The 17015-nt window shown below is 41.5% G+C and overlaps 1 protein-coding gene across 1 annotated transcript in view; it reads left to right on the top strand.

Annotated features, from left to right (window-relative positions):
• Positions 1–17015, top strand: part of ALDH1A2 (aldehyde dehydrogenase 1 family member A2) — a 74725-nt gene that overhangs the window by 33545 nt on the left and 24165 nt on the right. The window contains exons 4-7 of the mRNA XM_080934011.1: positions 1302–1431; positions 9886–9947; positions 11896–12024; positions 12145–12258. Of these exons, the coding sequence (XP_080790137.1) occupies positions 1302–1431; positions 9886–9947; positions 11896–12024; positions 12145–12258 (435 nt within the window). The remainder of the gene's footprint in view (positions 1–1301; positions 1432–9885; positions 9948–11895; positions 12025–12144; positions 12259–17015) is intronic.

Genomic DNA, 17015 nt, shown 5'->3' on the forward strand with positions numbered 1-17015 from the left:
ACCTCTGGCTTCTATGGGCATCTGTACATTGTATACACCTGCACAACTTAATTAATAAAAATAAATATTTTCTAAATACCTAGTTTCTTTGAGAATGAAGACTTTCTGGAGATTAGGAACACTTAAGAATGTAGACAGTGTATGCCACAGATCCATTCTTGGATGGCCCTCAGTCGGTTATGGGCTCTACCTTTTCTTTATGCTTTGTAGACCTTGGCTCTTTATTAGCTAACCACATAGAGAATCTATTATCCAATTTGTGAATATATAAATGTTTCTAGAAGGACTTGGAACTTACTGGGTCTTCTTTTATAAAAGTGAGCTAGTGTAGTGACAAGCAACATTTAAAAATGAGCTTCAGTTTTTACAGTAAGTAGGTGAGTTGTGCTGTCATCAGCAATAAATAGTGTTCTTTAACTTCAGTGAATGGAAACATTTCAGTTTTAGGTTTGTCAGTAATTAGTAATTGTATACCAGTATGTGTTATATAATGTTCTTCTAGAGAGAGACAGAAAATTATAAATATCCATTTTATTTGTTTCATTTGTTCAATATCTAACAGCCTAGTATTTTTCAAGTAAACAGTCTTACTTCATTGTTTCAGTGGTCATTGTTTTTGTAACAGACTTAATCAATTTGGAAACATGTCATTAACATAATGTTTATAATGTAAAGCTGTTTATTATTGTGATTTTTATAAATGGACCAGATACTTTACTCTTAATAGATAATGGTTGTTAACATAAATGTTTACAAAAACCAGTCTTTAAATTGTTAAAGTCTGGGCTTCCCCTGAGGAGATCTTGTTTATTTGGTGGTAATAAATAAGCTTGCTCTGCACCATGAATATTTCACTTCTCAGCAGGGGTCTTGGCAGCTGTGTAGAACATTTTATATCCGTGTTGAATGCACACAGAACTGATGTCCCTGCTTCTCTTTGTGGATTCAAGTTACTAGTGCACTCTCAGAAAGATCTCCATCCCACTTTGACCATTAATATAACAGAAGGTGGTTTGACAAGCAGAGGGTCTCCTCATCATCAGTTACAGAAGCGTTGTGTTTATATATCTGGACAATGGTTAAGGAAAGTGCACAGGCACAAGAACAGCACGTGTGTCCATGGGGCCTTTGACTAGTAACTAAAGCAAGCCTCTTAGGCCTGGACCCTCCTCTTCGGGAAGTGAGTGTGCATTACCACTCATACCCAGTTGGGTTCCCTCTGTTCCTTGTTTCTTCTTCTGAAGAAACTAGTGTCATTACAAAGTTCTGATGTCTTAACTACTCTATTTCTTTTCCTACAGACTATGGAATCCCTAAATGGTGGTAAGCCATTCCTGCAAGCTTTTTACATCGATTTGCAGGGAGTCATCAAAACCCTGAGGTATTATGCAGGCTGGGCTGATAAAATTCACGGAATGACCATTCCTGTAGGTACGTGAAATATGAGTATGTTAAAAACAGGTAATGTGGGGCTCTGCCAGAAGTACTTCATCAAACACAAAGAGAAGCCATGTACATTGCGGATATGAGACACTTGTGTCAGCTTGAACAGAGCATAAGGCCAAACAGATTATGTCACTAACCCTGACAATGTCCCTTTTTGTGTGTGTATAGATAGTCTACATATAAGTATGGATGGCCATTTAAATCAGTTTATCAGTCAGCTAGTGCATAGGTGTGCAAGGATTTGCTGCTAAGAATTAGGTTAGACCCTCAGTGTGGAAATGTTTGAGGGATTCAGGAGTATCTAGCCACTAGATGAAAGAAATGTTACAGGAAAAAGACTGACTGAAGGTGACATATGGACCCACCTTTTGGTGAGGAGTCTGACTAAGCCAGGAAGCTCCTGAGGGAAACTGGGCCAAGGAGATCACAATTACTATTTACTCTAAGATTGGTTCTGCCTATTCACATTTGTCTTTTGCAATGCCATAATTCGTTATCAATTTAATTTAATTGTTGATTTCTTTTCCATAATGAAGTCTAGAATTTAGGAAGGTCATGTGGTCTTTACGTGTTACTTTGCACTTCTCTACAAAATATCACCAGTCTTTGTTTGCATTAGAACACAAGAAATAATGAATGTTTAGCAATTAAATGTGTTAAGTGTTCTTTCATATTTAGAATCTGAAAACCCTGAGTAAGACTTCAGTGTAAGACAATCTGGAATTAAAGAGTGTATGCCTAATAATATAGTAAAACTTAGTGCCTCAACAAAGTCACTTTGCTAGTAAATGTCAGGTTTAAGAACCAAAATGTGTGTTAAGAATTATGGCACTGTATTTTGTGCACTGTGACTAGATGGGCAATAAGGTGTGGAGAAGGGGACAGCCTTTTACTAGAAGGCGTTGGGAAAAGGAGAGTGGTGATCATTTTGAACCTTCAACAAGATGCTGTTTTCCTCTGACTTGGTGGTTTTACCCTCACACTGCATTCCACCTCATCCAAGACACACCGTTAGCTGCTTTTGCAGAATTAACATTATCAGTTGGATCTGCAAGGGTCTTGGTGCTATCCTCTTTGTAACACTGTCCATTATTTCTTGGCCTAGCACTCAGTGGAGCCCTTCTCGCTGACCATAAATCCTGTGCTTTGACCCTCCCTTGGCAACTCCTACTTATGATGATTAATAATAATCATTACTTGGATTTATTGGATACTCTCCTTTTGCCTGTTTATTATCTCTTCTGCTGTAGTAGCTCTGGAAAGCATTATTTCCCCACATTTCGATCTTTGTAGCTCAAATCAGAGTTCTCTGTTCCTCCTCTGCTGCTCATAGCTTCCCTATGATGGAGACAGATCAAAACTTATGCAGTTTGCTAAGGGTGAAAGAGGAGTTGTGCTGCTTCCTAGTTTCCTCTGAATGACTGGTGATTTTATTGATTTTATAGTAAATAGGAAATGTGGTCCATACTTTAAGCTGAATTTTGTTATAAAGTGGCTTTATGATATGTCAACATGTATAGCAAAGATTAAAAATTACCCAGGTCATATATAGTTATTTATCAGTTTTACCTCTTAAACTGAAGAATGAGCTAAAAATGCAGATAAGGATCAAACCCTAAGTGTTTGCCTTTATCCAACTCATTCTGGGGCTGTCAATAGTGAATGGACGGGTGAACTCTAATCCTGTCTAATCACAATGAGAACGGGGGCTGTTTGCTGCACCCACATGAGGAGAACCAGGGTAGTTAGTTGGATATGAATTGATGGTGACAGAAAGCCATGAAGTCAGCTCTTTGCCAGGAACCTTTTGGAGACACTGCAGAGAACCTGAAGGATCCGTAAAGCTAACCTCATTTTATAGACACAGGAACCAAGTACAGGGGAGTAAACTTACACTTTTTCAAGACTGTGTAATGAAATAGAGATAGAGCTGAGACCTATTCATGGAAGACTTGGGAACATAATATCACTTTTTAGAATCTACCAGCAGACTCCTGGAAGGAATAGTATTAGTGCTATTGTATGCTAATGTAAAGTTTCATTGCTTGAATAAGCAGCCAAAGAATTTGTCACTGTTGCAAAATGCTCAGACAGTGCTGTTGGTGTCTACATACACTGGAATCTACTAGAGTATAGAATAGAATAGTTCTCTGTTTTTACTCTAAGTGTTTACTGCTTATTTAAAGGGTTGTTATCTCTTGCAGAGTAGTTCTACTTCAGTTAAATGTTCCACCACTGAGCTATACCCTCAGATACAGTAATTCTATGTGAACATTAGAGATAGCAAGATGGCGTCCATTCACTGATTTATGCTGTAGATTCTTAAGTTACTAAAGGAACTCATTCTTATTGTTACTGGCTATATAAGACTTGCTACAGCTATTGAAATGCCCTAGGTTGTTATCCCTGGGAGCTTGTGGTTCATATCTGTCTTAGTCAGGGTTTCTATTCCTGCACAAACATCATGACCAAGAAGCAAGTTGGGGAGAAAAGAGTTTATTCAGCTTATACTTCCACATTGCTGTCCATCACAAAAGGAAGTCAGGACTGGAACTCAGGCAGGTCAGAAACCAGGAGCTGATGCAGAGATCATGGAAAAATGTTGCTTACTGGCTTGCTTTCCCTGGCTTGCTCAGCCTGCTTTCTTATAGAATCCAGGTCTACCAGCCCAGGGATGGCACTACCCACAATGGACTGGGCCCTCCCCCCTTGATCACTAGTTGAAAAAAATGCCTTACGGCTGGATCTCATGGAGGTATTCCCTTAACTGAGGTTCCTTTATCTGTGATAAAGTCAACTTTTTTCAAGTTGACACAAAGTCAGCCAGTACAATATCATATAACTCAATTTCTGATACATTAAGATTTGATGACTATAATTCTAATTATATCATTAGACTTTAGTTTATTCCAAGATGTGCCAGAATATGAGAATAAAACTTACATTATTTTTTAAGATTTTTAAGTATTTTTAATTCATGTCTTTAAAAGTAATATTTTCCTTAAAGTAATTACTCAAATTTTAAACTTTTAATTAACTAGATATGGATCTTTCTCTGTTTCCCTGTCTGTCTCCCTTTTTCTATCCCTCCCTTCCCCCTTCCTCCATCCTTTCCTCTCTTTTTCTTCTGTGTAACTTAATCAAATCCCCAACAAAAACCATAGGGAAGTGGCTTGACTTTTCAGAGACTTCTTCTGTACTCTCTCCTCTAGGACAAAGGGTGTCCCTAATATAACTATTGGGTGTGCATACTCAGAAATTAATGTACTGTTCAGCTAAGTTTATAGCATAATGGAATATATAATTGTCAGGTTTTGTCACTCTTCTTGACCAGAGGGTTTAGAATATATTCAGCAAGATGATTTGGGTGCTTCAAACACTGCAGTGAGAAGCGCCATGTAGCACCCAGTCAGCATATGTGGCCTGAAGAGCTGGTTCCACACAGTAGCAACTGAGTAGATTTATTTTATTTAAATTCTTAGGTTTGAAGACTTTGGAAAGAAAAATGTTACTAACCTGTGAAACTTGTTACTTGGCCATTTTCCTTGCAATGAGGCCAGTAAGTAGCTCTGTTATACTGGTAAGGAGTGAGCCAACTTGGCCAATCAAACAAGTGATGGAGCTAGTGACACTGGAGAAGATTAGGAGGGTGGCTCCCAAATGCCTGGCCCCTAGCAACCCTGATCTAGAAGCTCTGGGGACTTGGAGCAGAGTCCTGATAGCTGTGAAGGACCCTAAGTGCCAACAGTTCTTCCCCAGAGCCCAGTAGAAGGTACATATCTCATGTTTTCCAGGAACACACAACTGTCTAATTGGGAGTATCCCTTAGACATGTAGGGACACCCTCTAAGACCACAGGGCACGGGGCACTTTCTTATTCTTTTCAGTGTTCTCTTGGGAAAAGTTCAAGACACAAGATCCCCTGTGTTTATTAAGGATTTGTGAGACCAGTCACAAGGACTGCAGGAGCTGGTACCCTTTGTGTGCCAACCTTTGGTTCCATGTGAATCAAATCTGTGAACAGATTATCAAGTACATTTTATTCCTCATAACTCAGTATATCTTGGGACACAATTATCAAGTTTACTCCCCATGAGATCAGCTTCTAAAGCTGTTGTCTACAGTTGTCTTTTCTTTCATTTTCAGTAGCTTTCAACACTACATGATACCTTTACGATCTTGTATATGTAGGCCGCAGATGAGTCACTCCACTGTGCTTACATAGGTGACTGGTGAACTTACTCTGAACTGCCTGTGTTCTCACATTGTATTAAGTCACCTACCCTATTTTGCAGCTCCCATCTCAGTGCTCAGCCCTCCCCTACCACATTCACCACTTCATATTCCCTCACTTGAGCGCATCACCTTAGCTGAACTATAGTTTAGTATGGCAGCTTCCCTTGCCAGTGGACTTTTCTTGAGTATTGACCAGTATTGTTGCTGCTCGTGGAAGCCCTTTCCGAAGAGTAGTAAACCAATTGGCAGTCTCGATTTGGACTGGCACAGCTGAAGGTATCAATTTAGAAGAGTCATAAATTGGCTCCATACAGAGTTTGTGTAGTTAATTGCTCTTTAAAGTACCTCTTAGACTAAATGTCATCCAATAGATAGTTTCTGTATCTTAGCTTGCTGTCCCACCTGCACAAGCCTGCCTACCTCCTTCTTCCCCTCCCCCCTTAGGCTAGAAAATGTCTCTCTTTCTCTCTCCCTCTCCCCCACCCCTCAATAAGGACCACATTTAATTGGGAATGGTTTACAGGTTTGGAGGTTCAGTCCAGTATCATCAGGTGGAAACATGGCAGCACCCAGGCAGGCCTGGTACAGGAGGAGCTGAGAGTTCCACATCCTCATTGAAGGTGGCTAGTGGAAGACTGGCTTTGAGGCACTTAGGAAGTGGCTCTGATAGCCCACACCCACAGTGACACACTACTCCAACAGGGCCACACCTTCTAATAGTGCCATTCTTTGGAATGAGCATATGCAAACCATCACATCCCACTCTTTGGCCCCCATAGGCTTGTTCAGGCATGAGTCTATGGGGGCCATACCTAAACATAGCATAATGCAAAATATATTTAGTCTAACTTCAAAAGTCCCTGTAGTCTATAGCAGTCTCAACAGTGTTAAAAGCCCAAAATTCAAGGTCTCTTCTGAGATTCATTCAGTCACTTAACTGTAATCCCCAAAACAGGACAGGAAACCAGCTGGGCAAACTCAAAATTCTGCATCTTCATGGCTGATATCAAAGTTGTCTTCAGATCTCCAACTCCTTTTTCATCTTTGTTGACTTCAACAAGCTTTTTCTCCTGGGCTGGTTCCACTCCCTGTTAGCAGCTTTCCTCAACAGATAGATAGCCTACTGCTTTGGCAACTTGAACATAGGCAGCTTTGATGCTACAGCTTTTTGTTTCAGTGTCTGGGATTCACCTCTCTAGCTCTGCCCTCTGTAGCACTCTAAGCTCAGGTTGATCCACTCCACTGCTACTGCTGTTCTTGGTGATCATCCCATGGTACTGGCATATCTTATACACTGGGGTCTTCTGCTGCAACTAGGCCTCACCAATATAGCCACTCATAGGCTCTCTTCATGGTGCCTAGCCTCAACTCTTTTGTATTACCCCTTTAGTCCTGGGCTGTCAGCTGCAACTGAGGCTGCACGTTTACCAGTGGCTTTCTATGGCCTCTCACAGTGACAAGCCTCAGCTGTTCTTCATGACACTTTCATGCCTTCAAAACCAGTACTACCTGTGTGACTCTTACACATTACCAAGTCCAGCTGCAGCATGAGGTACAACCTTGGCTATCTCTAGAACACAGCTTCTTCGTGCTCTCAGAAAACACTTCCCAGAAGATTTCACCTCAGTCATTCTGGTCTCTTCATAGTCACTGTTAATTTCTTAGCTCCAGCTAGCCTGCATCAAATTGTCCCAGTAGTCCCTTCTATCTTTCACTCTAAAGCCAGAACCACATGGCAGAAACATCGATGTTCTGCTGCTTGCTGGGGCTGAAACATTCCCCCTCCTCCTTATTCTATTACCAGCTTTCTGTTTCCTGACTCCCTCTCTGCTTAAGCTTGGCTTTCCTGGAACTTGCTCTGTAGATCGACCTTGAACTCAGAGAGATGCTTGGCTTAACTCCTGGGATCAAAGGTGTGAACCACCATGTTTGGATTTAAATTTAGCTGGGTAGGATCTTCACCCAAAGTCCCATTCCCTTAATTTAATTTACTGTCTTTGAACACAGGATTCAGCTCCATTTCACTTCCTGGTGTCCCCTTAATCCTCGAACCATATATATATATATATATTTTCTTCTAAGCTTTCTACATTTGTTCAAAATGCTCTTCATGAGACTTAACTAGAGAATAAAGATTCTGCTGGACTTTTTTGAGACTTCCTTTGTCAATGCAATTAATATAAATCTCTTTATCTTAGCCTCAGGCAGACTCTTCAGTCAAGGGCAGAAAGCAGCCACATTCTTCACCAAAATACCATAAAAACAATCTCTATGCCACATAATGAAGTTCTTCTCTGAAACCTCTTGGGCCAGGTCTGCACAGTTCAAATTACTCTCAGCAACAAAGTCTTCCATATTCCTACTAGAATGACCTATTAAGCCCCATTTAAAGCATTCCACCACTTTCCAAATCCAATGCCGCAAAAATCCACATTCTTCCCTGAAAAAGCATGGTCACAGCAACACCCCAGTCCCTGGTACCAACTTCTGTCTTAGTTAGGGCCTTACTGCTGTGAACAGACACCATAACCAATGCAACTTTTATAAGGACAACATTTAGTTGTTGGGAGTTGCTTACAGGTTCAGAGGTCTAGTCCAGTATCATCAAGGTGGGAGCATGGCAGCATCCAGGCAGGCATGGTGCAGGAGGAGCTGAGAGTTCTACATCTTCATCCGAAGGCTGCTAGTGAAGACTCAGGCTAGAATCTCTTAAACAACACCAAGAGACAAGGTGAAGATTGAGGGAAAGGTTTGCAAAAACATGACAGAGACCTCACTTCCTTGATACTCAGTGTTCCTCAAATAACTAAGATAGTGAGGAACCTGATAGAAAAGGGGCAAAGGGTTTAAATTTGAAGGGAAAATTGAAAATGGTCAGTATGTTCATCCTTAAATATCATTAGAAACAATGAAAATTAAACACAGAACAAGTTGCCATATTCTAGATTTCAGAGTGGCTAATATTCAGGTATTCAGAAAACTGGTTAAAGAGTAGAAAACAGTGCATTGTTGAAACTTTTTATAACTTTGATAAATATTTATTAAAACATTAAAGACACATACACTTTAATCACGCTATCCGGAATACTTACAGAGTCCTGCCTTTGCAGTAATCTGGACTAAGCCCAGGGAGAGACGAGCAGTTAGCTGGGCTGAGAAACAGGGGAGGGGAAGAGAGCGGCATGAGTACCCTTGTGAGGAGTGAAAGTTCGAGGAGAAATGAAGGCAGCTCATCTGGGGAAGAAGGACTGGGGATCAGAAGATGGGAAGGGGCTGGGAGGAGAACGAAGAGTGGAAAGAGAACTTTATTTAAAAACATCATTTTGAACTTAGCTTAAACAACCCTGGGTGAGAAAGGTTAGTGGGTAAGATGTGCTGAGAGAGGAAGATAAACAGCTTACTGGGTCATTTGTCTCTGTCCCCTCACACCCTCCTCCCTCACCTCCAGCCCCAGTTCCAACAGCCAGCCGCCCCAGTCTGAACTGTAGCTTTACTTTCCTTGAGGAGGTGCTGCTGCTTTCTAGACAAACTACCAGTGAGGTAACCAGCAACAGACTGTGAAACAAAGACTTGCTTCAATTAGCTTTTTTAAAGTGCCTAGATAAAAGCAACAGCTTCTCTCTAAGGAATTTGGTTTGGGCTTCCTGGTTAATTGATTATTCCGAGTGCCCACCATTCCCATAAGAGAAACAAGGCTGCTCAGTGCCCCCGGAGCTTTTCCTCCAAGCCCTTAGGGGTGCCTGCCTGTGACCCCAAGACACAGGCCATGGCTGTAACAACTGCACTGAGTGAGGGAGTATATTTTCCTTTTCTTCCTCAGATTTTCCAGCTGCCCAGCATTTAAAGTGTGCACAATAGCATTTTTTTTCAATGGCTTTTAATTTCGAAAACTACCCAGAAAAGCTGTTTATAAGCTTGAGGTATTTAAATCAGCCTTTGTGTATCATAAATTTGTCCTTCATTTAGTTGTAGATGTCCTCTCATCTGTCCTGTTCATGGGTAGATTTATCTGTAGCTGTCTATGTGCATGCATGTGCACACACACGCACACTCACACTTAAACACACTCACCTCCAAGGGCTGGTGCTGCCGTGCTTAGTGAGTAGGATTTTTCTCAGTTTCATTTCTAGTTTCTGCTGCCACGTCAGCACTCCTCTGCTCCCTTGACCCTCTCTGTGGAGTGACCATGCTTATCTCTTTCAGATGGAGACTATTTTACTTTCACGAGACACGAGCCCATCGGAGTGTGTGGACAGATCATCCCGGTGAGTGCACCTCCTCACACTTCTATTTATTTTCATTTGACTCAGTTCTCTTAAAGACATATAAAACACTGTCCTTAGCAATGTGTGTTTTTTGTTACTGGGAAGAAAAACCTGAGCTCATGTTGTTGACATATCTCTAACAGCCTCTCTGCAAATGCTTATTTGAACAGGTGAATTGAGTTTCAGGCCTATTACCATGAATAGAGTTCTCAAGTCATGGAATTCTCCTGATAAAAATAAGCAAAGCAAAGGACAGTGTATGAACAACCCACCCCTGATTTTGAATACCCATCTGCTTATGGGGAATTAAGATGGAGTTGTGTTTGCTTGTTTCTGTTTTAGGTTGGCAGCTCAGCATCTTTCCAGGCATATTGCCTTACGTGGTCTCTTTATCCCTTTTCTCCCATTGTCTCTTTTCACAGGAATCTAGAGAAAGATGCTTTAAAAGACAGCAGCACAGTTAACATCACAGTCCAAATTGAAACCTTTCTGGGCTGTTGTCTATCTCGTAAAGAAAAATAGATGTAGTGATTGTGTTTGGGTTGGAACATTAAACACCGTCCCTTGCTCTCCCTCATACACACCCTTGGCACAGCACAAAGCATCACCCAGACTTCAACAGTACAGATCATAGTTCTGACTGGGATTTCGGGGTGCTGGGGAAGGGGTTGTGTTGACACTAAAGGCAGTATAGATAAGACAAGAAGTTTTTTTTTCCTTTCAACACAGAGGGGTGACTCAAGAGTAATCTTTGATTTTGGGGGCCAAAGATTCTTAGGGGCATATTAATATTTGTTCAAATGATGAATAAACACTGGTTTAGTTGTCACCTTCACTAGAGAAGGAAGGAAGGAAAGAGAAAGTGTTGGTTGGAGTTCTTCCTCTACTCTCTTCAGGAAAGCCCCGAGTCTGCCACCTTCTCTGCAAGCATCAAAGCTGCCCCACTTGCTCTTCCAGGTCCTCAGAGCCTCAGCTTTCCTCCCAAGGCAAGAGCTCCTGTCAGCCAGCTCCCTCAATTACTGCCTCCAAGATTTACGCACTGTAGATGGAATTAAAACATCACCAAGGACTCCTAAGTTTATAAACAACTAAGGGGAAAAGAAATTGGGTGTTTGGTGAAGGCAAGACACTTGTATATTTTTGCAGCTTGCCAGAGCCAGTGAGAATCCTTCAAGGATGGCAGCTGAGATGCTTCAGGCAGAAACAGTGTGATCAGGGGCTGAAGCAAAGGGCCTGGAGTGCTGTTTTCTTCGTTAATGCAGTTATCAGACACAGAAGGCTCGTGCTTATGATAATACAAGCTTAATATTATATCAAAATCAGTTTAAACCATGTTAGTCCCCATTTTCACATTCTCATTAAGATACTTTAGTTTGGTTTGATGCTGTATTTTGCTGATGAAATTTTTTTATATTCATTGGTAGGTACATTTTACAAAATGTATAGTTGTATTTTTATGACAATACATACAAAGAGGCCACATTGAAGTCACATTGTCTTAGCAGGCTTTCCTTTTCTAGATAATATACATAAAACATTTTCCAAACCAATGTGAAAATCTCAGTGTAAAAATCCAAAATTTAAGGGGAAACAGTCACATATTGAGACTTTGAAATAAAGCCTAAATTTATAAATATGAAAGCAAAATAAAGAGTAGAGCTAAGGAAACAAGTGTGGCTCCTGCTCCTCCTCAGCTCCAGCTTTCCTCAGGAGGGCGTGTGGAGTGTGAGGATGCACTGGGCAGAGGGGAGGAGACACTCTGAAGGCCAGTGCTGTTCTCTTCATAATGTCATCAAAAACCCGAGGTCTACACTTGTGGTGGAGAGGATCTATGTTCAGAACAGTTTCAAAACTCTGAGAAGTCACGGCTCCTTTCTTTCAAAATCTGAGAAGACAAAGCAATGAAGAAACATTTTCCCTGTCTGTTAACCTTGCTTTTCCCTTGCAGTGGAACTTCCCCTTGCTGATGTTTACCTGGAAAATTGCTCCTGCACTGTGCTGTGGTAACACTGTGGTCATCAAGCCTGCAGAGCAGACACCACTCAGTGCGCTGTACATGGGAGCCCTCATCAAAGAGGTAGGAATAAACTAACTCTGGGGGCTTCTCCCCCTCCCTCATGTGGGACCTGTGAAACAGAGCACATCTGGCCTGAAGGGTAATATGCACATACATCTTTTTCCAATTTGTGTTTCTTAGGCTGGCTTTCCACCCGGAGTTGTCAATATTCTGCCAGGGTATGGGCCTACAGCAGGGGCAGCGATAGCTTCTCACATTGGCATAGACAAGATTGCATTCACAGGCTCTACTGAGGTAAGTACCTGAGAGACCCTGGGCTGAGGGGAATCCCAGGTGTGAGTAAAGGATTTGAATGGAAATGCACGCGTAGTGAGCGTATTTGTAATCTCCGTGGTGGAGAGGTGGAAATGGCAGGTCTCTGAGGTTGTTTGCCAGCCAGCCTTGGCTACTTGGCAAGTTTAAGGATGGGGAGAGAGTCTGCCTCCACAAAATGAAACAAGGTGACTTCTCCTGAGAATGACAGAGGTAATCCTTTGTTACACACATGTGTGCAGACACATATACAATAAATACATACATAAATGCTGCAAATAGTACCCATAAGGTTAACACCACAGTGAGGACTTAGGCCGCTCGAGGGGCACCACCTGTCTCATTTATAGACCACCAGTGACTAAAGCAGAGGTGCACACTGACTCTGTGATTCTGTCTGTGTAAAAGCCACCCACAGGCTGGGGCTCTGGACATTTCCTTTTGTCAAGATACAGGACAGAAGCAAGTAGAGAAGCTGGGGATCTAATCTAGTCTATAATGGAGGAAACAGGGACAACTTTCCCCTTCTATTTCACCCGGTCCTATGATGCAAGAGGCAGCTGACTGCCTTGTAAGCCATAGGGGTGCTGTAGAGCACTGGTCAGCAAAGATTTCTGTGAACTGCTGGGCTCTTAAGTGTTGGAGACTTTGCAAACAATCATCTTCATTTCGTACTCCAGTATGCCTAACTGGTACCATGAATGCATCGTATATGAATTTTTGAGTCAGGCCATACACAAGTAAAACATTTCTCACAGATGCTAAAATTTGGATTTATGTGATTTTTCTACATCAACAAATACCTTATTTTTTCAGATAGTGAAATATATAAAGACTGTTTTTAATCTAGTAAGTCAAACCAAAAACAGCAAGGCAAATATGAGTTGTGGTTTAGACCCCTGGTCATCACGAATCTGCTGTCCTAGCACGTCTTTGATTCAGGTTCAGATGATGAAAACGTTTCAGACTGTTGTTAGAGGCGAGATGCTATAGAGAACCTGCATCAAATTAGGATCCAATCAGATAATGGAACTAGAATGTCGTTCTCACTCTCTCTGTATAAGCTAGCGCTGTTCCAGAACTGCAGGTATCCTTGCGGGAACCCCATGGAGGGCAGTAGCACTGGAAGTGAGATGTCCTCAGGCTGCAGGAGTCAATAGAAGAAAAAAGTGAGAGCCATGTCTGCTAGGTAGAGTAGAGAATGGCAAAGAAACAAGTGACATTGTTTACAATATGTTTAATACAATGTTTTTAAGACATTCTTTCAGCCTACCTCTATAAAATGACTAACTCGGTATTTTGCATTCTCTTTGCCCCATGAAGTCTACGAGATCTAGTGCACTATTTACACCCACACCACAGCTCAGTGTCATTAGCTATATTTCAGGTGTTCTATAGACATGTGTCTGGTGGCCAGTATATCAGCCAGAGAGATTTAGAAATTTCTGTAATCCAGGTGATGCAAAATTAATATTTAGCTAAATGGTCTTTTACTGGTTTTGTATAGGCTAAATAGACTTGTATGCTAATTTACATTCTGTTTCCAAACTTTTATTCGACCTTTACTTGCTATCATGATTTTGAAATGTATGGAACATGCAACCCAAAATGTGGATGTGAAAGGGACGTATTCTTCTGGGTGCACTGAGTCTGTTGCTTTAACAGTATTTGCTAAAGACTAGGTGCTAAAGGGCACCTGCATCCAATTAGAATCAGACTAGAAAGTAATATCCACAAAGCAAGCCATTGGAAGGACTTCTGAATTTAAAACAGAGGCAATAATCTAGGCAGACTTTTAACAGAGTCACAAGAAACCTCCCTCTTTTTCTCATGTGAGGAAGGTTGGCAAGAATTCTGAATAAGATACTTCCAAACAGAATGAACCAGTATCTACAAAGGATTATATACCACAACTAAATAGAAGTTAATTCAGGAATGTAAGGTTGGCTTAGTATAGAAAACAAGCAATTTAATACTCTGTATTAGTTGAATAAAAAGTTACATGATCATCTCAGTAGACAAAAAAGTACTTGACAAAATCTGCCTGGCACAGAAACCTATACACAACAGTTTATAACATTATTATTCCTTGAAGTAGAGATGTCCCAAATGTGGATCAAATGATGGATGGATAAAATGTAATATATCCATAAGTGGTATATTATTCAATAATAAAAATGGAATGAAACATACATAATATGGGTCAACTTTGGAACTTAAAGAATGTGGGAATGACAAGCTGTATATGTTATGATGATACTTAATTTAGAAGTGTCTAGAAGAGACAAATGTATGCATTCAAAGCAGATTAGTGACCGCTAAGGGCTAAGGTGAGTGACTGTGGACAAATAGGACATTTCTGTGGTTTGTTGTATTTAGATACATTGTTGGAGATGCACAGCTCTGTTAATAAACAAAACTGCCTGAATCACACACATCAAAAGGAACATCTTATGGGGTATGAAATTAATCTCAACAGAACTGTAGAAAGTGAATGATTCTGATGGAGGCTTTAACGTTTGATATTAATACTCAACACTGATTGAGCAAAGACTTCTTATTGCCAGCCAAGTGCTTGTCCTCCTACCACTGTGCCTCAGCAGCCAAGGACAGTGCAGGGGTGAGCTGAGCACAGCTGGGAAGGCTAAGTAACTTATCCTGCTACATGCTAGTAAGTGACAAGGCTGTGAGCCAGAGCCAGAGCCCCAGTGCCAGACAGCACTGCTTTCTGACTGTGGTCTCGTCCATGCCCGCAGCAGCCAGGGCTCACGGAAATCCAGAATAGCAGACGCCCTCAAAGAGAATTGTTTGCTTGCTTGTTTGTTTTATTTTTTTCTCTAGAGTTTTTCTCCAACTCTTTTTTTTTTCTTTTACTTATTCACTTTCCATCCTGCTCACTGCCCTCTCCCAGTCAGCCCCTCCCACAGCACTTTCTCCATCTCCCTCTTCCCCATCTCCACTAAGAGGGGGTATTTTTTGAAGCAGAAGGACTTGGGTATACTTTCCTTTAGTGTGAAAGTGCAGGTTATGGGACCAAATTATAAAAGAAGCAGGGAGGAAATTATGAAAGAAGTGGTCAGCTCTGGAGACCACTGGGAGTGACGTGGCCTGCCTACAGTGTGCGGTGACACTGGTATCCCACATGCCAAGACCAGTCCCTTCCCAAAGCTCAGTACTTATTTTTCTGCGAGGTAGGATGGGGAGTTAGCTTTTGATGCTCCCTAGCAATAAGGTGCAGTTTTTGTTTGTTCATCTCTCCAGCAGTTCCACTTCTGACAGCCATTTAAATCCCACAGTACAGATTATATACCCATACATAGACTTTCCCTGTACAATAAAGTCTTTTCAAGATAATGTGAAAAGATGGGGAAGAAGGAAAACACCACCTTAAAAATGTATCACAGCAGATGAGGCCTGTTGAGGAGCCAGTACGTGTTTGATTTCCTACTGTCCTCCGCACTTGAAGGTCCAGCGTGCCTGCACTGGATCTCATACTGCCAGTGACTGATGAACACGGGTCCTCTAGTTCTTGCTGGGATACTTACTCTCTAGGGAGTACAAAGTATGAGAGGGTAGATAGTGATGAGGTTTTCCTTTACAGCTCTTTTCCTCAATCATCTTCCTAGACTCCAAGCTATGGTCCTCAGTCATAGTAGACCAAATTAACTTCCATCTACAAAGCTATGCAGGAACACACAAGCAAAGAGCATGTCTGAGATGAATAGTTGATGGTCAGTTGCATTAGTCTCATAATAAGCAAAACCTTCTGGAATCTTACATTCACTTAGGAAGTTAACTGTCTTAGTCAGGGTTTCTATTCCTGCACAAACATTATGACCAAGAAGCAAGTTAGGGAGGAAAGGGTTTATTCAGCTTACACTTCCATATGGCTGTTCATCATCAAAGGAAGTCAGGACTGGAACTCACACAGGTCAGGAAGCAGAAACTGATGCAGAGGCCATGGAGGGATGTCACTTACTGGCTTGCTTCACCTGGCTTGCTCAGCTTGCTTTCTTATAACCCAGGTCTAACAGCCCAGGGATGGCACCACCCACAATGGGCTGCCCCCCCATCACTAGTTGAGAAAATGCCTTACAGCTGCATTTCCTCAACTGAGGCTTCTTTGTGATGACTCCAGCATGTGTCAAGTTGACACAAAATCAGCCAGTACATTAACTTGGTTCAGCTTGAGTTAATATCCTTCGATCTTTGACTTAGAAAATAAAGTACTGCTCAGTGCAGCTTGGGAGAACACTATTATTATGCTACCCTTTGCCTTTCTCTAGAAAGTAGTAAAGTTATAGCTTTTCAGCAAGAAATTTAAACAGGATTCAAATTCCATTAAGAAGAGCAATTAAGATCACATATGCCAGAGTTGTCTGTGAAATTCCAGCTTGCTTTAGGTGCCTGTTGAGGTTGTAAGAATTTGCTTACAGGACTCGTTGCTGTGCAATCTTTGCAGTCCTCAGATTTCCTGCTATAGATTAGGGGTGATTCGTATCTACTTTGTGGACGGAGAGGGTGAAAGAAACTGGATAGAAGGGTTTGGTATGGGGTCTGCTTCTTAGCAAAGTGTCAGTGCAGATGAGCCATCATTGTCTCCTGGGTTTTGTTGTTTGTTTGAGACGGGACCTCACTGTGCAGCCTTAGCTGGTCTAGAACTGGAGGCAGGCTGGTAGAGATCCATCCCTTTAGTCCTGGGATTAAAGGCATATGCCGTCATACACAGCTATTTTCTA

The sequence above is a fragment of the Micromys minutus genome (genome assembly GCF_963924665.1).
Source record: "Micromys minutus genome assembly, chromosome: 21".
Classification (NCBI taxonomy): Eukaryota; Metazoa; Chordata; class Mammalia; order Rodentia; family Muridae; genus Micromys; species Micromys minutus.